Source organism: Acipenser ruthenus, chromosome 12, assembly GCF_902713425.1.
Source record: "Acipenser ruthenus chromosome 12, fAciRut3.2 maternal haplotype, whole genome shotgun sequence".
In the NCBI taxonomy this organism is placed as follows: Eukaryota; Metazoa; Chordata; class Actinopteri; order Acipenseriformes; family Acipenseridae; genus Acipenser; species Acipenser ruthenus.
In genome coordinates this window covers 36,343,222-36,364,573 of record NC_081200.1, presented here as the reverse complement: position 1 = coordinate 36,364,573, position 21,352 = coordinate 36,343,222, and the positions used below count along the sequence as shown (strand labels likewise).

Sequence of the window (21,352 nt, the reverse complement as noted above, 5' to 3'; positions counted from 1 at the left end):
ACAGTTTTTTTTGTTGTAGTCATTAAAGCATCATCCTGTTTCTTTAAGTGTGGCAAATATACTACTGCAATTGGTCATGCTGAAAGGGTTAGTCCCACTTCCTTGTCACTATTGAATATCCTGATTGGTTAGCCAGCAGAGGCGAGTGGTAAACAAATGAAGAAGGCGCATGCGTATAGTAAGTAATGGAGGACGTTCTGTCTTGGGCTAAAAATCCCGAAATCCGCAATAATACAACAATATTATTAAAAAACGGGAAAGCAACTGACACGAACGAAGAAATTTAGTCAACAGCAGTGAGTAAAAAAAACCTTAATTTCGTTTTGGGAGAGTTTAAAAAAAAAAAAAAAAAAAAGTTGTACGTTCACTTAAAAAGGCATATTACTGAGATGAATACGTTCTGCCATATTTCCGTACCGTACTGCTGTATTACTGTGCGATTGTGTGCCGTTGTTCAAATATACATGTGTAGGCGACAGTGGTCTTCAGAAATGCTTATATAAAATAATCTTAGAAAAAGAATGTCTACAATTTTGACGGTTTCCTTTTATTTTTCATTCTTGCGTGTCTTTCTCGAGCCAGGGCCTCAAGGCTCCCTGATAGACGTGGATGGCAGCCAATCCGATCCCGAGATCTGGCTTCATAAATTGTGTTTCAATCGGGCGGGGGGCCGTACTCGATGCCAAAAACGCCAGGCGGAGAGATAGGACAATGACTGGAGTACATTCATTTACAATCAGTCGTTTAGTTTAAACGTAGAGCCAATGTGATTTCTTTAAAATACAAACTGTTTGTGTAATAATAAAGCTCGCTGTGAAAAACTGAAAGCTAAATAGTGTGTTACCCCTATACGTCAGATCGACCTCTCGTTTATAAATAATAAATAAACATGTCTGAGAAGAGGATGAAATGAACCGCATCGATTATTATTTGTGGCTACAGTACTAGCTATTTGGGAAGCTAAATTTAAGGAATAATGCCGTCTTTGTCACGGACGGTAGTACTCTCTGTACATTTAATTGTAGTTTGCAACAGCACTGTACCTAAATTAAGTGTAAAGCGTGCACTCCTTATTGTGTAGTTTGTTTAATGTAACTGTAACGAGGATATTGGTGCAGACTGTGAAGCTTTATCGCACGGGTGTTCTTTAAGCGACTGGAGACAGACTGCCTGTTCTGCAGCAAGTTCGATCTTTTTTGAACGTACGTGCTAGATTGACTGCAGACTTTTATTCCTTAGCAACCATATATCTTGATCGTTTCTCATTGGTCTGGACTACTCGCATGACCCACCCACACTTCTCCACACAACTGCAAAACAGTTTAGCACCAATTTAAAAAAAAAAAACAACAAAAAAAAAAACAAAGATCTGCACCCCTGAGTCTGCGGTGGCTTTTGGCACCCAAAACATAATTTGATATTTGGATTGCAAGTTCAAAGTTGAAGAAAAACAGAACATCGCCCATTGTCTTTTTAAGCCAGCATGTGTCTCATAAACACGAGATAGAGAGAACACAAATACAAGCGGTGAAGCGTGGCAGTAGAGGAGGCTAAAGACTGTGCAAATAGTCCTATTTTTACACTACAGTACAACAGCTGTAAATTGTTTATTCATTCACAATTTGTTTTTTAAATCGAAAACCTTTCATTTGGACTACATGAAACTCGATTCTCTAATAATAATAATAATAAAAATAATAATAATGTATTATGCTTGCAGTGTCAATCTAAATATTATTAGCAAAAATGATGATTCAAAGCCCTTTTTTTACATTTATTTCAGAGCAGAAAGAAGGTAAAATACTGGAAGGATGGCTTCTGACTCAGCATCTCAAAATCCCAGCTGTCGGATAATGACCTTTTATCCCACAAGGGAGGAGTTTCAAAATTTCAGCCGCTATGTTGCCTACATTGAGTCTCAAGGGGCTCACAGAGCAGGGCTGGCTAAGGTAATGGTGCATCATAACCTTTGTAAATGTACGTGTGTATTGTGTTTATACTGTAGTGAAAACCATTTAATGAAATCAACCTGTTGTTGTAATAAAAATTTAAAAAATGCATTCCATTTACTCCTCACCCACTACAAAGTTTGCTGATGTTTTTTAAATATAATACTGTTTTGTGATCACAATCCTGTGTGTTTTTGGTGCTGGGGCTAATGGCACAGAACTTTTCAGTGAGTAATGATTTTTAATATATGGGCTTTTGGGGACTTGCTGTGCACTGTATGACCAGTCTTTATCCTTTGCAGATTGTCCCTCCAAAAGACTGGAAACCCCGGAGGTGCTACGATGGCATCGATGAGCTGGTGATCCCAGCTCCAATCCAGCAGGTGGTCACTGGGCAGTCGGGTCTCTTCACCCAGTACAACATCCAGAAGAAACCAATGACTTTGCGGGAGTTTCGCAAGATTGCAAACAGTGACAAGTAAGCATTGTCAGCATAATGTAACTGTGACTTCTTGCTGTGATATCATTCTCGCTATAACGGGGATATTACCTTTGTGGGTCGTCACTGAATAATAAGGAGTCAGACACAAAGCATTAGGTATTGACACGTCGCACAGGCATGCAGATTTAATAAACAACACAGGCCCTGGCGCCAGAGTACCAACAACGGTAATCCTAGCACTGGATTTAATAAAGAAAACAAAACAAAGCTAAAAATAGGTTTGCCCACAGATGGCGAGCACTAGTCCCACTAAAAGGAATGTCCCGCTCCAGGAACCTACTACACTACGAATCCCTCTCTATACTGGTTGGGATTAACATCCCCTAAACTAAACTACTGCTGTTGCTCCTGAAGTCCCTGCATCCCGGCTACTCCGGATTTTTCTGATGGTCCTGGCTGGGCAGCGCCTTCATAGGATCCGTCTGGCAGTTGAAGGGATCCGTAGTAGTTATCCTGCGGAGCTGATGCTCTCCTCCTGGGTATAAACACGGGAGCGCAGCGCAGTTCACGTCTGTGGGTCTGTGGCCTTGCAATCTGCCTTGAACTCTGGCACCACCCAGCCAATCGGGACCTCCCAATCAGCTCAGGTCCAGGCCAGCCTTCCTGTTTAGCAAAGCAGCAACGTTGCTGAACCAGCGATTGGGTCCTCCCTGTCACACTCGCTCATTTATCTTTTTTGTGAGGGTTCATGTTCTAAATTTCTGTATTCCTGACTGCCTCGTTTGCAATGAGATTAACACACTATCTCAGTAGGTAATGCACATCTCAAGCACTCTGAAAGTTTCATTGTGCGAAGCCTTGTACATATCAGGAAAGCAAAGTTCTCCACATGCTGTATTTCAATAGCCCCCCGTGTCTTCCAACTACTCAGTCACATCTGGGTTTTTTTGGAAAGTCTTGTAGTGGCTGTCCTTTTCTGAGGACAAAAGAAGGGCTATGAAATAGATAGGCACCTTCTCAATGTGAGCACCCTGAAACACTCTGTTACTTCAACAGGTAATAAAGGGTGTATTAAATGTGTGTTGTTTTTTTTAATTTAGTAGTCGGCAATTGATTTTTACCCCGTTTTTTTCCTCCCAATTTGAAATAGGTAATCCAGTTATTTTTAGGCTCGGCTCAGCACCACCATCCTCGCTCTGACTCGGGAGCGGCGAAGGAGAACACACGCTGTTAGACGTGTGCTGTCAGCCAACCGCCTTTTTTCACTCTGCAGGCTCGCCATGCAGCCAACTCGGAGCTACAGCGTCGGAGGACAACGCAGTTCTGGGCAGCTCACAGGGGGCCAGCGAGTCTACAGGGGTTGCTGGTGCGCGGTGGGCCAAGGACACCCTAGCCGACCTAAGCCCTCCCCACCCAGGCGATGCTCGGCCAATTGTGTGCCGCCCCTTGGGAGCTCTTGTCCACGATCGGCAGTGGAAGAGCCTTGACTCGAACCGGCGACCTCCAGGCTATTGGGTGCATCCTGCACTCCACGCGGAGTGCCTTAACCGGATGTGCCACTCGGGGGGGCCCCCTTAAATGTTTGATAAGAGAGAAATGGGTCTGTAATTACCGACTGTCTTATAACCTGTGTTCTGTAGGTTCTGCAATCCACATTATACTGATTTTGAGGAGCTTGAAAGGAAATACTGGAAGAACCTGACATTCAATCCACCCATTTATGGCGCAGATGTAAATGGGACGCTCTATGATCCAGTGAGTGAGTCTTATTATTGAAACTGATATTTACTGAGGAACTTTTATTTTTCTAGTTACAATTGTGAATTACAGTACAGCATTAAGTCACCGGATTTGATGCCAAATACAATACTACATAGCTACGGCAGGTTAATGGATACCTTTGCCTGGTAATTTCCGGCATGTGTGTCTGCTTTTACAATGCAAAAGTTGTTGGATGTGTTGAATGTGGTCCACAAACATTCTAATTGTATAAAGTTACCTGCAGTTAAATTGGTATTGTTTTGAATTATTGGAGTTTAATTGGTCAACAGAAAATATTTAACTGATATGGATGTGAGATTTTTCTATTTTATTATTTGTTTATATGTATCTATCTGTAGGACATCACAGAGTGGAACATTGGCCATCTGAATACGATCCTGGATACGGTGGAGTTAGAGAGCGGAATTACTATAGAGGGTGTAAACACACCATACCTGTACTTTGGGATGTGGAAGACTACATTTGCATGGCACATTGAGGATATGGACCTGTACAGCATTAACTACCTGCACTTTGGAGAGCCTAAATCCTGGTATTGTTTCTATATAGCATTTTTGCTGAGGCTTATCTTTTTATTATTTTTTTGTAGTAGTAAGATTATAATGCATGCATTCCAAGGAGGGGGTAATACCTTTATAGAAATGAGATGCTTCGCATAAAAAAATATACATACATACATACAGTTGTAGTCAAAAGTTTACATACCCAAATGGAAATTTTATAATTTGTAGAAATTTCCTGAAAACAAAGAATTTTAGGAAAAATCTTTTGTATCAAAAGTTTTGCTTTTCTTGATGAGGGAAAAAAAAATTACAAGAAATGGATGTCTTTAATCCACTGACAGATATAAATTGTAGACCAAGTTATAGATTGTTCTTTGAATTTAATAACATTTACAGTAATCTGTCTGCCCAGCGCCAACAGATGTTTTGAACACTATCATAAACCCTGGATTTGCAACAAGATGATTATGGATTTAACTGTTCATTTGTGTGCCATAGGTATTGTGTTCCTCCAGAACATGGGAAGCGATTGGAGAGACTGGCAAAAGGTATTTATTGGAAATATTAACACTAAATGTGCATGCTTGTGCGTTTGTTTAAACAGGTGGATATATTTCTAGAGGGCTAGTAGGTACATGAAATATCCTTATTGGTACATGCATGGCTGCTTTTGATTAGCAGTTGTAAGTATTTTATATAATCCTGTTAATCTTTACGAGATTAAACATTTTGATAATTTAACTTTTGCATTGTGTAAGTGGCAAGATCCTCGGTAAAGTATATATTTATGTTAAACAATTAATAAAACACTATTGGCTAGTTTGACAGACCCTCAGTCACACTAATCTTGGACTACCTGATGTTACCTATAAAGGAGCTAACCTTGGACTTCCTAATATTTCCTTTAAATGTTTTTTTGTAGGCTTTTTCCCAGGGAGTGCCCAGAACTGTGAGGCCTTCCTTCGACACAAAATGACCCTGATCTCCCCATCTATCTTGAAGAAGTATGGCATTCCCTTTGACAAGGTATTTGTCATTTTTTGTCCAAGTGAAACAAAAGCACTGTGGAGCCCTTCTGCTTTCAGTCACTGGCACTTGCTATTTGTTGTTTGTGGCTTTCTCATGTCCTAGGGTAGGCTGTACTGAACAGAAATTATTTTCCCATTAATAAGATGGACTAAATGTAACGTTACATTTACTGTTAGATTTCAGGTTTCGTCTAGACAGCAGACCTGCATTCTAACATTACTGACAAATACTCTTGCTGTTGGTTTAAAAAAAGAAAAAATGAGTCTTGGGATTCCATATAGTCTTCTTTTAACAAAAGTCATCTATGTTTATAGGGTTGTCTTGCGTATTGTGCTTCGAGTCATGGAAAATTAATGCACTGAGCAATACGTTCAAGTACTCATTTATTTTATTTCAGATTACTCAGGAAGCCGGCGAGTTCATGATCACATTTCCCTATGGGTACCATGCTGGTTTCAACCATGGCTTCAACTGTGCTGAGTCAACAAATTTTGCAACCCAACGTTGGATTGAGTATGGGAAGCAGGCAACACTGGTATGGGATATAATATTGGCATTCTTTTGAAATTATTATGCATAACATAAAAGGTATGCTGTGTTCTTGTCACATTTTAGTGCAAAAAAATGCATAGACTCACCAGTGGGTTATATCCAACGCGAATGTAGAGACTTAAAGTGTGTATCCTAGCAACACGCTGATGTGTTTGTCTAGCGTACTAGCACTAAAAGAAGCACACTCACGCACTCAAAGTTTTAATGCAAACCAATGTGTAATCGAAGCTCTGGAAATTTAAGGACAGATGATCAATAATTGATGCATTGATTAATTGTTGCACCACTAATCTTTACATATGGTAAAAAGGTTTGAGATATTGTCCTTTATTTATTCCCCGATTGCTAAGTGTTAATGTCTGTGTCTCTGATAGTGCTCCTGTCGGAAGGACATGGTGAAGATCTCTATGGATGTGTTTGTGCAGAAGTTCCAGCCTGATCGCTACAAGCAGTGGAAAGCTGGGAAGGACAATGCTGTCATTGACCACTCCCGGCCAACTCCAGAGGCAGCCGAATTTCTAAAAGAGGGAAACGGGGATAGTGAAACGGAGATGAACTCCAGTGTAGGCAGCATTGATGAAAGTGAGACTACAGTAAACAACAAAAAGAGGTAATCATTTAAGATTAGAAGATTTTGGTGCTGTACATGGGTCAGAGTGATCATACTTGTGAGATCGGTATAGTCTAGTTATTGGGGGGGGGGGGGGGGGGGATCAATTACAGTATTTGCTTGAAGTGGTGCTGCAGTTTAACATATATTAATTGATGTGAAATATATTACAGGTATTTTTAGGTTTATTCGTAATTAATTAGATTATTTTCTTTACACAGCCTCATCAAGCATAGAATTGGGACTAAAAGACATCGTGTGTGTTTGGAGGTCCCCCAAGAGGTCCTCCCAAAAGAAGACTTACATTATGAAGTGGAAGTGTGTGAGGAAGAAGCAATCTCCACCCAGCAGGATCACCAGCAAGGAATGGACTGCACTGAGGAACTTGGCCATCAAGGTAAGTTTGGGCTGTGATGGGGTGGCAATATGTATTTGTGTGTGTGTCTCAAGACTTGTTTTTAAGATGCATTTAGAAGTTATTGTTGTTGAACCCACAAGACCATCCTGAGGAATGTGAAGTCATCCGTCCATGAACCTCTTTAGTATACGACCTACAGAAACTATTGTAAAGCTAATATTAATTACAGAGGCTTTTAAAAAAATGTATGTATTTGTTTTATTTTAGATTCTTTCTTGCCAGCAAAGATGGAAGAGCTGCAGCCAGTGAAATGTGAAACTGTGGGAGAGGTGGTTGTAGACCAGTCTGTAAGTCCCACCCCTCTGGTTGAGTGCTCTTTACATGAAGTGGAAAACCCCACTGTTCATTATAATGAAACTTCCCCTGCCCATGATGATGTTGACCTCCCCCACGTACCAGAAAGCCAGAAACACATTGTAAATAGCCACATCTCCAAGGAAGTTAGCCATGCCTCCAGACCTCAAAGCCCTGTTGTCGCTGGAACAAGTGGAGATTCTCTCACTGGTGGAGCTCCCCCATGCCTGCCGAGATCAGGAGCAGCCTGTCTGGTTCTGAGCAAGACTCTGAGCCCAGCTGAAGTGCTGCATGTTCACAGCTACGCTAAGGGGAGCTACAGTGAAGCAGGAGCTGGCAGTCCATCAGAGAGGAAGGTCAACACTGGGATGAGTGGCAAGGAGCAAGGTGATGCACAGGTGAGCGTAGACATACAAAACTGACTAAATAGTAAAATCTTGGTTGTAGTTAAGGGCAGTCCCTATTTAAAATTGAACATATACTATTTTAATAATTCTGTGCTGACAGGGTCGCTGTGACAGTGAAGATCTTGATTTGATCTACCCAGTTATATATTTTTATATTGTGTGTGTGTGTGTGTTCAGCACAAATATTTTAAGATATTTGCCCAAAATAGGTATAGTGTTTTCCCCATGGCACCATTGTTAAACTCAATGGAGTGTTCTTCCTGGTGAAATAAAAATACGTAAAATAAACAACTTTGCAGTGTGATGTCATTTACCCCCAGATTGCTGAAGAGGACACAGACTCTGTGAAGAACCTAAAGAGCAAAAGGCAGCCTCTGGACAAACTACCTCGTCACCACCCTTTAGTTAAAGACTGTTTCAGTGATGAAGGTATGTAGGAGCGTCGGAGAATCCTCTGTGTGTTTTTTTTTTGTTTTGTTTTGTTTTGTCACAGTTTTTGTACGCCCTGTCGTCTCGTTTATTTTTTGGTCTATTTGTACTGTAAAGGACATTGAGAAAGCAGTCCCTCTAAAAAAAATGTGTTATTTAATTTCTTTAGAAATGCAAGAGCAGATCCATTTGGATGAGGACACTGCCGAGACCGAACAGTGGGCAAAGTCTCTTACTAACCTTTGGCAAACCCGGCCCCATAACCTGCAGGCAGAGTGGGAGTACAATCAGAACATGGGTTTGGAACCTCCTTACTGTGCAGTTTGCATGCTGTTCCAGACATACCACCAGGTAAAAACACCCACGGTCAAATCTCAAATGAAATTAAATGAATTGTGCTGCTAGCACCCAATTCAGTTGGAGAATGTTTATGGATATGGACAGTTGGTAGTATACTGGGAGAAATCATTTTCTATAATTAGGTTTTGGCAATTCAGCTTAATGTCTTGGCAGTATTTTTGTGCTGATGAGCTATTTCCCACTGCTGTAATAATGAAGCATGACTTATTTAATTTACTGTTGTAAGGTAAAAAAATAATACTATAATTTTGCTTACTGTTATTACAGCTGCTTTTAATGTTACCTTTATTTGCACATTTCATGTCCCTTAACTAGAATATAATATATGTATACATAATTTATCTATGCTAATGTTATCAATGTTCTGTGTTTCTAGTCAGAGTACAATGGCAATAACCAGAGCACTTTGATGGACTCAGAGGGCAGGCTCAGGACAAAGCCCCTTATCCCTGAAATGTGTTTCTCTACAAATGAGGTCAGCAATGACCTAAACTTCTCTGCCCCTTACCTGGAGGAAGATGGCACCAGCTTGCTTATCACCTGCTCCAACTGCTGCGTCCGGGTCCACACCAGTGAGTATAGTGGTCTGACCTCTTCATCCAGTCACTCTTCATGGTATTGGTTCAGCTGCATTTAGTTAACTCCTAATAACATTAGGTTAGGGGAGATTTACTGTATTGGTTATTTTTAAAGTGAAATTCCTGGTAAAGAAACCTATTCAGTCATAATATTACCTAAGCTTTCTCACGTGATATTAAGGGAACACCTTGACTGCTGCATCCCTTAGCACAGTGCTAAGTGTAATACCCTTTACCATTTGCACTTTGCCTTGAATATTGTTACCCATTTTACTAGTGAGTTATATTTTGTGTATAGACCCAAAATATTTGCTCAATATAACAATTAGTCAGTTTAATACCAATGCTTTATTAAACTTAGAAAACAGCAAGCAGTAAGAACGGTAGTAAGGTAGTTTTTTTTTTAATCTCTTTTAGAGAACAGAGTGGAGCAGTCATCTTTTCTTCCTCTAATCTAACATCAGATCTAGCTATGCTTTATTTAACCACGGATTTGTTTACTTCTTCTTTAACAGTTTTCTAAGTGGAGTTTAGCATTTGCATGTATTTTCTTCTCGCTTCCCTCAGTTCAATTCTTAAGTTCCGGACATTTTTTGCAGAATGAACCCTCAATATGCTCACAGCCCATGCACTCAATCGCAGATCCTGCCAACAGATATTTTAATGAAGAAGGTTGTAAGAGTTCAAACAGCCTTCATATACTACAGTCTGCCTCCATCTGCTCATACTTGGGTTATTTTTACATTTTAGAATGTCACAGAAAATGCTCGTCTTGACCACACAACCTTAAGTTCAAACAAAGTACACGGGCAAAATAATGCTAGCATAGCAACATAGAAAAAGACAATCAATATTTAATCTCGTAACCAAGTAAAACGGTATTTAAAACAGTATTGAGTGAAGGATTTAATTGTGGTCTTTATGTATAAGGTCATATTAGTTTGTCCATTCTTAATTATTTACTTTCACTTTTTTGCTTTGTTTCTTGTCTCCCTCCCCCACAGGTTGTTATGGTGTTGCTCCCGAGAAAGTGTCTAATGACTGGAAGTGTTCCCGATGTGAAGCAAATGCCATGACGGAGGTAGAATTTCACTTGATGCTAATCCTATTGCTGCTCCTCTCCCAGAAGCAGAAGCTATAGGGTTGCAGTGTTCTCTGACAAATAAAACTGGTAGATAAATAAATAAAACTGGTAGATAAATTCACAGGTTCATTCTCAACCAGACAGATGAATCCCCCTTTAAAAGATTGTGCCTTTTTTTTTTTTTGGCATTAGAACAAATGTAATAATAAACTGGCCAAAGTTTAATTTTAATTTATGTTTCTTTTGTGTTTTTTCTAAAATTAATTTGTTTTAGTTTTAACTGTGTCCTAAAACCATAATTGGGGCCCACTGTCCAATTGCTACCTAATACTGTCTAACAATATTGTAGTAGGACCTGGACAATAAGTACCCTGAACTTTATTGTGAAGATTTTGTTTTTTAACTCTTCTCTTTTCGCTTCCACAGAGTTGCTGTTTATGTTCACTGAGAGGAGGGGCCCTGCAGAGAGCCAACAATGACAAGTTAGTCCATATAACTATTTATTTAATTCAGTCATTAACCCTTTGTGGTCCATTTATTCAGCGCGTCGGGTCCAATTTTATTTTCACACCCGCAGTTTATTTTAGACGCGCTGTTTAAAAGTATTTTTTTCACAGTAAAACAGGTTTAAAAGGCACTGCATAGCAACAGGACACTCTGTACTGCATCTCCAGCCCCGCCCCATCCCTCGTTCGCTGTATTTTTCACATACCTCTTCATAGTCGTGCATACTAATAAATCATCTCCTGATCACACTTCTCAATAATGCGATCCAAGTCATTATTTTATTGCTATAACATCCAAAAAGCTCTGCAAATGTCTGTGATATTCTTTGAGAGCTGGATGAAGAAGCAGCTATCTTGTTTGTTTATGGCCATGTTATCTCTGTGGTGCCGGGGCTATGTGTGTTGCTCAGATCCGGACCTGGTCCGACATAGGACCGCAAAGGGTTAAAGTGTCTAAACATGTTAGTGACGTGTGGTATGTTAACCTGCTTATTTTTTCTGTCACTTCTAGGTGGGTGCATGTACTCTGTGCAGTGGCAGTGTTGGAAGCACGATTTGTGAACCTTGCAGAACGCAGTCCTGTGGATCTCAGTGGGATACCCTTGCAGAGGTTTAAATTGGCAAGTAAAATTGTCACTTACAGGTGGACCCATTGGATTTGAATGATAGGATAATGAGCCTTATCAATAACCACGTTTGCACTGGTGACTTCCACAGAAATGCTATTACTGCAAAAAGCGGATGAAAAGGGCTGCAGGATGCTGTGTGCAGTGCTCGCATGGTCGCTGCCCCACCTCCTTCCATGCTACCTGCGCACAAGCAGCAGGAGTCCTCATGCAGTCTGATGATTGGCCCTTCGTTGTGTTCATTACCTGCTTCCGCCACAAAGGACCTATTCAAACAGAGGTAAGTGTATTTTCTAAACAAACAGGCATTAAAATTGAACATATTTTGTGTTTTCCAGGAAAATAACATATCCTTCAATGACTGGCAAATGTCTTTCCTCATGTGTATTCTGAAACTATTTTATTAAAATATTTGGGAAATTACGATCTACAGATATGATTCCAATGGGTGCAGGTCTGTCTCCTAGGAAGGTGAAATTGTGCAGATCGTGCAGCTGGTTGTTTTCTTCAACAAAAACATTTACCATGTTCAAAGAGACTTAACAAACATCAAACCGATAACGCATGTTTGAATTATCCCAGTGGTTACACTGGGCAGATCAATAAGTAACCGTGTTTTCCTTCTTTCTGTCAGCGCAATAAGGCAGCCCTGCGTGAGCTCTCTGTCGGACAGAAGGTGATCTGTAAACACAAAAATGGGCGATACTACCAGAGTGAGGTGGTGAGTCTCACCAAAGAAACCTTTTACGAGGTGAACTTCGATGATGGCTCCTTCAGCGACAACCTTTTCCCAGAGGACATTGTGGTAGGTGTAGGGAGTATAAACCCTCTTCTGAAGTTACCTGTAATGTGGTTATATGTACAGGCAGTTGGGAATATAAATAAAAAGGCTTTGATAATAACAGAATTACACAGAAATAACTACATTACAGTACCATATTAATGTTAATGAACCTTTGGCATTATCGTGTTTTAAAGAGACAGTAAAAACTCTGCATCAAACCCATAACACTAATTAAGCATTAAGGGTTTTTTTTTTTGGTATAGAGCCGAGACTGCCAGCAGCTGGGGCCCCCAGCGGAATCCGAGGTTGTGCAGGTGCGGTGGACTGATGGGCTGGTTTATGGAGCTAAGTTTGTGGCAGCACATGTTGTCCAGATGTATCAGGTAAAAAACTTAATCACTAACTAAGTGGTTCAATAACATAGCTTTCCCATCTTGAACTTCTTTTAGGATCGGTATTTTTGGAAAATATGCAAGTTTCCTAGAGCTGCCTGTTCATGCTAGTGTGCACGCCAGCAACCCAGTGTGTGATATAATGATGACTGTATATTTTTTCATAACATAAAAAACTCTTGCATTTTTTACATTTTTTCTATTTCTTTTTTTAATATAGGTAGAGTTTGAGGATGGATCGCAGCTATCGGCCAAGAGGGATGATGTTTACACCCTCGATGAAGAGCTACCAAAGCGTGTTAAAACAAGGCTGGTAAGTAGTTTCCCCTTTGAGCGTGTGAGTTTTGAGTTATTCTGAGTAAATTTATAAGCAGGGAAAAGATAGAATTGGAATATAATTCAAAACAAAATTAGGGTTTAATATAAAAATATAACAACTCAATTTAGGGTAGTAGCATGTGTAAGATTGTACATTTTAAAAAGTATACAGTATATTATGTGTACTCATTTATATTTTGTGGTCCTTCTCCAGTCAGTTGCATCAGACATGCGTTTTGGGATCTTCACAGAGAAAGAGGTGAAACAGGAGACCAAGCGGCAGCGGGTTATAAACTCCAAGTACCGGGGAGACTACATCGAGCCAGTAGTATACCGTGCCATCATGGAGTAATCGCTTTTCTGTACTCTAACCAAAAAAACTATTGGCACAGACTGGGAGACCTACAAACAATAGAGGACCCTCTAAAAATTAAATTATTGAGTGAATTTCTGTTGAATGATTTTTAAAAGCTCAAAAAAAAAAAAACAACTGGATGTTTTGGAGTAAGTACAATGCCATTTGCTTGCATTAATACACCTTGTAACTTCTGCATCACAGTCATCAGGTCCTCATTTAACTTTCACAGTAGAAAACCATCTAAGTTTGCAGTGACATGAGTTGCCCAACTTCCTTTTTGTTCATTGTTTATTTCTGACAACTACAACACGAATCTCAGATTCCTGTGCAAAGTGAGCAATTTGGAGTTTCAGCTTCATGGTGGAACAGACGGAATGGAGCTTCAACTAAAAGATGCATTTTGAAAACTTGTTACACACAAACAAGTGGCCCAGGATTTTTGACTCTTGAAACAAGACGTTGTGTCTCTTCATTGGATAATTGCCAAATATAAGAAACACACAGTGGAATTTGGTAGGGTGGGGCTAAAAACAGAAGAGCCATTTCAAAAAATTTTAAAAAAGTAGAAGCTTTTTTTCCATGCAAATTTCAACTGAAGTTTTCTATGCCATTGTATTAGTTTTTATACCTGGCTGAAATGTAAGCCTGTAGAAACTTGGTATATTCACCAAATTACGTTCTATAGAATGTATTGTTTTATAAATAAATTCTGCTCCAGTGTTTTTATTTGCAAGCCAGATACTTTTGCTGGTTTTTCAGCACTTCTAATTAATTTGTTGTATTTTTATTTTAAATCGGTTACCTTCCTTAAGGCTCACTTGTAAATGTAAAGCATTTAATTGCCCCTTATTTAACTTTGATCTTCAATTTGAAAGCGTTCTTACAGTTACGAAACCCAAGATGTGCATGTGTGTGTGTATATGTATTTGTCATTTTACAGGGGTTTTGTTAGTTTTGTTTCAGGTATTGTTTAAAGGTTTATTTCTGCATTTAAACTCTATAGGATGAACTTGGGCTTGTCCACCCCCTGTCTGCAAAATATCTTGCTTGTCCAAGTTACAGTTGGAAAGAAACACTTCATAAAGTACCTGCAATAAACATGTGTGTCACTTATTTGATACACATACACCTTTAGTCACATGTTTTAATAGACATTGGTTGAACACTAGCAGTATTGTGCACTTCACAAGAGTTCACAACAGAATCATTCTTGCAATCAATGCGAAGGTTGTTACATCTCAACTTGCTTTCCTGTGTAACTAAATTAGTTTTGGGGTTTAAAAATAAATAAATACATACATGTTTTTTGAAATTCTGACAACTTCAAATTAAGTGTTGCCAAAATATTTGTATGTTTTTTTTTCCTTAAGCGTCATGTTCTTGTTTACACATAGTTTATGATGAAATGTCTCTGGATACCAGTTGCATGTAGGATTATTTAAAATGCAAACTGTATCTTGTGAAAAATAAATTCTGCCCCTTACACCAACTGTCTTCACTAAAAACAGTATTGCCAGCATTCTTACAGCCTGTATTTAAAGTATTTTGAACACAGCTCCTTCTACAGTGCTTGGCATCAACTGTATTTCTAGCATTAGCCATGTAACACATCAGCTTTGACCAATAAAATGACCACTGTTCCAGTCAAGGATGTGGGCTGAAATTTTCTCTGGAGGTTTTATTTATTTTGTTGTTTTTGTTCTTCAGCAGTGCACAATGTAGTACACAAACAGGCTCAAATAACCCAAGGTCATAGATTGCAAGAACTACAATTGCACTATGTATGTTTCTTATGGTAGGCTAGAGCACACTTAGGGCTAAGCTCAATAATCATAAATATTCTACTTCACTTTTGAATCTAATATATTCATACCACTGAAAATCATTCCCTTCATTCAAGGTTTGGTTTTTAATGTCTACCTTTAGCAAACATTTTGTAAAAGGCCATTTTTATATTCACATCATCTTTCAGGAGAAACCTACAGAAGCAGACTTTGAGATTGTCAGACATGTAGAGTTAAATTGCTGATCCCTTTTAAAATCATCAACTGGATATATGCCTGTATATTAAATACACTAGCTTTAAGACAACAAACGGCTCATCAGGTGAGAAGTGGAAACTGAGGTAAAAGAAAAGGTCCTCAGAAGTCGGACGAAATCCTGAGAATATAATAATGCGTAAATATGCTGACCTTGTACACCACCCTCACCTTTTGAAAATACTGAAGCAATTTGCAGAGTTACTATTGGAAATGTGAGAAGGCTACTTAGCAAAAAATAAGTCAAGATGTGAAAATAAATCATTAAGTGATAGCTGTGTGTTGGTGGTGCCCCTTATGGCTATTTTCAGCTCCAATTGAATTTTAGTTCCCATGTTGCCCTTTTGTATCCTTCAAGTTATACATTAAAAATATGATCAGAACATTTGGTGCTGTGGAAAGTGACCTACTTGTACATAATCATGCAATGTACGAAACAGAATACAAATTGCAAATAAACCTTTCTTGTTTCGAAGAGTAACGTCTGCATTTCTGAATCCGTTTTTAAATTTGACTTGCAGGCACGTGGTTGTTTTCTTTCATTCCCCTTGCAGGATCTGCATGGCTGCGAGCAAGTCAAGCTGTCGGCTTACTCTACACACAGAGGTGTATTGTGTTCAGCCCACTAAGTGCAGTTCAGACAGCTCTATTGGATCAAGGTTGGCAGCAAGGTGCTGTATCCAGTTACATCCTGTCCCTTACCCTTGTAAAGAGCAGCCTAAGCTAAAAAGGAGACAGAAAAATATTCAATAAATAATACAAAGTGGCATCTATCAGATGTACTGCATGGATACATTGCTTCTAAGCCTTTTCCTTAGTGCTAGGTAGAAATCCTTTGGGGTGACTTTTGAGAAACAACTATCAACCAGCAAAAAATAACCTCTAATGATTTCACAAAGCTGAGACAGTGTCTGACTGTCCTTTATTTTTAGGTAGCTGGAAGCAGCTTTTAATTAAAAGCCCTTATTTGCTGATCATAGCTGTGAAGGAAAAGAATAAAAAGGATATTTGTCACGGAATTTAAGAAATAAAAATGAAATATTTGTGGCATTCATTGCTGTTCAAATGTTTGTCTACTAGACAAAGAAGTTTTCTGTAGTTTTTCTCATATTGTATGATAAAGTGGATAGTTGCTGCAACTTAAAGAGTCCCTCTGGCTAAAGGACAAGGAGCTAGCCTGTTGGAAATGCATCATCTATTATTACCAATCTCCTGTAGTGAAGCCTGCAATAGCCCTAATGGAAATATATTTGAAGCTTTGCCTGATTTGAAAGTCTTGGGGAGGTATCAAAAGCTTGTAACAGAATCTCTTCGGTCTTCCTCTGTTTGCCAGACTTTGCTCAGCTTTAGCCTCTGATTGGCTGCACAGCCACATCTCCCTGTACTGTCTCAGCCTCCACTCGCACTCACACTCAAGGGGCAGCAGAGCACAGGTTGACAAGCTGCTGCTGCTGGTTATGTACTGAACTCCACACCCACCCAGAAGAGTGTCCAAGCTTCAGAAAACGCCTGCTAGAGGAAGTGAGGGAGGTCAATGTGCAGGCTGGATACTGTCAGGCCACTGGGGTCAAATCCTGTGCACTGAGAACAGTGGAGAAGGGGCATTTGACTTTCCTAAGCAATTGTCTGAGCAAGATGGGCCGAATGGCCTCCTCTCGTTTGTAAACTTTCTTATGTTCTAATGGTGCGACTGTCAGAATCACCTGGAAATGCTTGCACCTGTAGCAGGCCGCTGGTATGAAGTTTCCTCTCAACACACAGCGTTGGACTGTGCATTTGTAAGTACTTTAGATAATTTTACTTACACAACTTTCTTAAGTGACAGCTTGAGACGCTGCTGTCTGTGGGGTTGGTGTTTTGTTTTTTGTTTTTTAAATGGTCAGGTTGGGGCTGCTGATCCTGGTGTGAATGGAATATTTTGGTGAATGTTAAGGTTCAACAGTGCTGGGGACCAGTGAATGCGGAGTTCCAGTGCCGGGGAGAAGTTCTTTGATTTCAGTGTTCTTGTTGTGGGATGACTGCTGAAGAACTGAGAATGTTGTGTTTGAGTGCCTAATAGGAAGTTGGGTGCAGGAGACCTAAAATGCTTCAGTACTTATTAGGGCTGGGTGACAGTGGGGGCTGAGAATGGTGTTATACAGTTCTGTATGTTGACAATAGTGCTGGGTGAGATGACAGAGTGGTCTTCTGCTCATTTTGATGTGTGGTAATATGGAAAACAATATGGAGTTGAGACTTCTAGTGGAAAACTAGTGTATTTCCCCATAGGTTAAACAAGGGACAGACACATTTTTAAACGCAAGGGGTAATAGTACGCAATATAACCAGCACCAAGTCTCCAAATCCGGCATGGCCAGCCTTTGTTAGTTCTGCATCGTCTATCCAACACATAAATAAAATAAATGTTACACATTGTTTAGGAATAAAACATTGAAATAAAAATAATTAGAATAACAGTAGCATATACTAAACAGTAAAATGTTTTATGTTTATATTTGGGGAAAATGACATTTATGTTTCATGTACACATCATATTCGAGATTTAAGAGATACTAAACTCCAGTAAGAACAGATTTGGCACACTAATCTAACCTACCCTACCTGATGTGTAATGTTCTTTTTACATTTATCAGTAACTTTATAAATTAACCAACTATGCTATAAATTAACCAACATTTCCTTGGTCATTTTGTAAATTGACCCATCAGCTGGTAACTTTATACATGTATTACATTCTAGAGTAATTAAACACAAGTTAAGTTTGCTATGTAAATGTAAACTTGTTTTATTTATTGAACAAGATCAAATACATGCTGTTACTTATTATTATTATTATTATTATTATTATTATTATTTATTTCTTAGCAGACGCCCTTATCCAGGGCGACTTACAATTGTTACAAGATATCACATTATACATTATTTCGCATTATACAGATATCACATTATTTTTACATACAATTACCCATTTATACAGTTGGGTTTTTACTGGAGCAATCTAGGTAAAGTACCTTGCTCAAGGGTACAACAGCAGTGTCTCCCACTGGGGATTGAACCCACAACCCTCCGGTCAAGAGTCCAGAGCCCTAACCACTATTCCACACTGCTGTTTAAAATTTATTACTTTGTCCTTGCAAACCTTATCAGGAATCCTCATTTACACTGGGAGTAAATATTAGGGCTTCTGCTATCTGATTCTGTTCTCAGTATATGTACAGCTGCTAGTAAAGATTTTTCTGAAGAGCACAGTGCCATAGTTTGAGCTTCTGTGCAAAGAGGGTGTTGGAAAACATGGAACAAGTATTGAATAGCAGTTTGCTACGCATGAGGAATGACGGCTGTATTCATGTTATTTTTCTGAAAAGTGATTTAACATTGGATAGAAAAAACTGTTAGTTCCAAAAATGCAAGCACTGCTGTGATAGATGAAGGCTGCAATATGGTAGAGAAGTTAAGATTATTTTGTGTCAAAGCAAATGGCTGGCCAGCAGCACACGGCTGTATAAACAAGTCCTTTGATCTCCAGCCCTGACATGAAAGAAGTTTGCCCTTCGGGAGTCCACTGGGTTATAAAACTAGTTAACAGGTTTTTGCTTAGAAAATACAGCTGGTTTATGACGGGGTCATAAAGCTAGTTTTCAAGGGGGACCGAAGAGCCAAAAAGAGATAATGAAACTGGGATCAAAGTGTCTTAGGCAAATCGGAGAGATAGGAACAAGGAAGATGACAAAAACCAGATGTATGGACCTTTGTGACACCAGGGCCTGAAGAAAGCACTGAGTTCAGAGATCTTCACACTAGATCACACACACACACACACACACACACACACACACACACACACACACACACACACACATAATGATAATGAGTTGTACCTTTTCTATTGGTTAAGTGTCAGAGAAAGAGGAGGAGAGAGACACCTATGCAGAAGGGTATTTAATGTCATGCAACAATTGTAAGAACGAGTATTCTGTGTCCTGTACCTGGGACCAGGCTCCCTGCATATTTCAATAAACCTAACAACTGACTGAAGAAAAGGACTCTGTGCAGTTTCTTGAATCTACCTACTCATCATCATCTTTTTTAAGTTACATCAGAGGGTATGATCATGTGACTCAGATTTGATTGATGGTACAGCTGTAACTGGATTGTGGCATTTGTCAAATATGGAGGTAGTAATTTTAGGCCTGGTCTGAATCTTAGTTCCAGTAAATGTATGCTGAATTTGGACACTGATGGTGAAAACAAGACAGCCAAACTGACTATTTCCAACCTAAGTGGATGTTGTTACAATTTTAAAATGCTTTTTTACAGCAGAAGAGTCTGTTACGGAAAAATATACTTGAATGCATTTGTTATGAGATGTTTTTCCATGTGCAGTGGAGGTTAGTCATGGATCGTACATTACTTCTTCACACCACTGACACCAGGAATGTTGTATTATCCTTGGCAGCAGATGTGCATGTTACCTACATACCTAGGTCAGTCGCTGAATCGCATTTCTATTCGTCTGTAAAATCTTAGATTCCATAATATAAATGTGTTTTTTTTTTTTTTTAATTATTATTACACTATGCCTTTTGTAGAATCTGCAGGATGTTTGAAATACACAGCTAGCCTTTGCGATTATAGATATAAATCCTATTTATACTATGTGTAATGTAATAAATGAGTACTGGACGACTACTGATGGAAGAGATGAATGGGTAGGCATGCTTGTTGAAGGTTAAACAGTAACAGCAGCATGAGAGTTACAAAACACAAATACAGATGCAGACGTAAAAACTAACAAAATCCAAACCACAGTAAAAGAAGGCTAATTGTGGAATGACTGTATAAAAATTGGACTGTATCTGAAGAATAAAGTCACATGTTACCTTCAAACTCAAGGACTTGCTTTTCACAGGCACAAAGAAATCTGAAAATGCATAAAAAGAATCATCTGTTGAGGATGATTCTTAGCGCAATTGTTAACCCAACACGGTATAATAGGAGAAATAGCTGAAAAACTGATTCAGTCAAGAAAATAATTCATTAAATGAAAAGCACTCTTCTAGACAATACTGTTTTATTTTGCACAGATGTTAAATCCCTGTAACTCCAGCGTTACTAGAAAAGAAACTTCAGAAGACGTGAAAGTACCAAATATGATTCATGTCATTTTCAAAAGCAGTTACTTTACATTTGGAATTAAAACTTACAAACAAAATGAAGGTTCAGCAATGGGACAAAATGTGAGGTATGCATTTTGCCAGCACCTGTATGGGTACATGGGAAGAAATATTATTTAGCATATTAGATAAAAAAAAACAAAAAAAAAAACAACTTTTGTGTACATAAGATTTGTTGATGACATATTTGGAACCTGGACACACAGAGAAGAGACTATTTTCCAGCTTCATAAAATAGCAAACAATATCCATTACTCTAATCCCATTCACATGCACCAGTACCTACATATATACTGCATATCATCTGCAGAAAAAGAGTGGTCACAAAAGGGTTGGGAATTCAGATATAAAGAATCTGCTCTGATGAAAATTGTTATAAAAAAAACATAGAAATCAAATCCTAAAGAAAAAGAGGACATACTCAAGATTCTTCCAAATTATTCAGAAATAATTTGGAAACACCTATGCCTTCTTTACAATTCAGAAAAAATAAGAAGATATTTCCTTAAAGCGCCAATCATTTTAAAAGATATGCTAATTTAGCTGATATTTACTTTGTAGTAAACACAACTGCAAAAGCACCTGTAAAGTTTGTAAATATAATTGTAAAGATACATGTGCACAGCCCGAATTGCGCTCAAGTCTTGGTTTCATCTTGATAAGTGACTGTCCTTAGTGCTGATAGTTTATCTAAGTTTTTTTCATAAGAGCGCATCCT

The 21,352-nt window shown here is 38.9% G+C and overlaps 2 protein-coding genes across 3 annotated transcripts in view; both read left to right on the top strand.

The window, feature by feature from the left end:
* Positions 1–78: 78 nt before the first annotated feature.
* LOC117417234 (lysine-specific demethylase 4A-like) lies at positions 79–15,088 on the top strand. 2 transcript variants are annotated; one of them, XM_034029219.3, is made up of 22 exons: positions 79–178; positions 1,784–1,949; positions 2,252–2,427; positions 4,032–4,146; positions 4,512–4,705; positions 5,175–5,224; positions 5,599–5,702; positions 6,103–6,240; positions 6,632–6,867; positions 7,089–7,264; positions 7,493–7,977; positions 8,307–8,415; positions 8,585–8,766; positions 9,152–9,347; positions 10,358–10,434; positions 10,864–10,919; positions 11,455–11,563; positions 11,661–11,849; positions 12,204–12,374; positions 12,617–12,736; positions 12,966–13,058; positions 13,278–15,088. In XM_034029219.3, the coding sequence occupies exons 2-22, from the start codon at positions 1,812–1,814 to the stop codon at positions 13,413–13,415; spliced, it is 3,252 nt and encodes a 1,083-aa protein (XP_033885110.1). In that variant the 5' UTR covers positions 79–178; positions 1,784–1,811; the 3' UTR covers positions 13,416–15,088. The 2 variants fall into 2 exon arrangements, with proteins under 2 accessions (XP_033885110.1, XP_033885109.1); XM_034029218.3 differs by having other exon boundaries at positions 165–296.
* Positions 15,089–16,877: 1,789 nt separating this feature from the next.
* LOC117416617 (CMP-N-acetylneuraminate-beta-1,4-galactoside alpha-2,3-sialyltransferase-like) overlaps positions 16,878–21,352 on the top strand; it is an 80,699-nt gene continuing 76,224 nt past the window's right edge. Inside the window, exon 1 of the mRNA XM_059034992.1 lies at positions 16,878–17,238. The gene's annotated coding sequence lies outside the window, so the exon portion shown is untranslated. The remainder of the gene's footprint in view (positions 17,239–21,352) is intronic.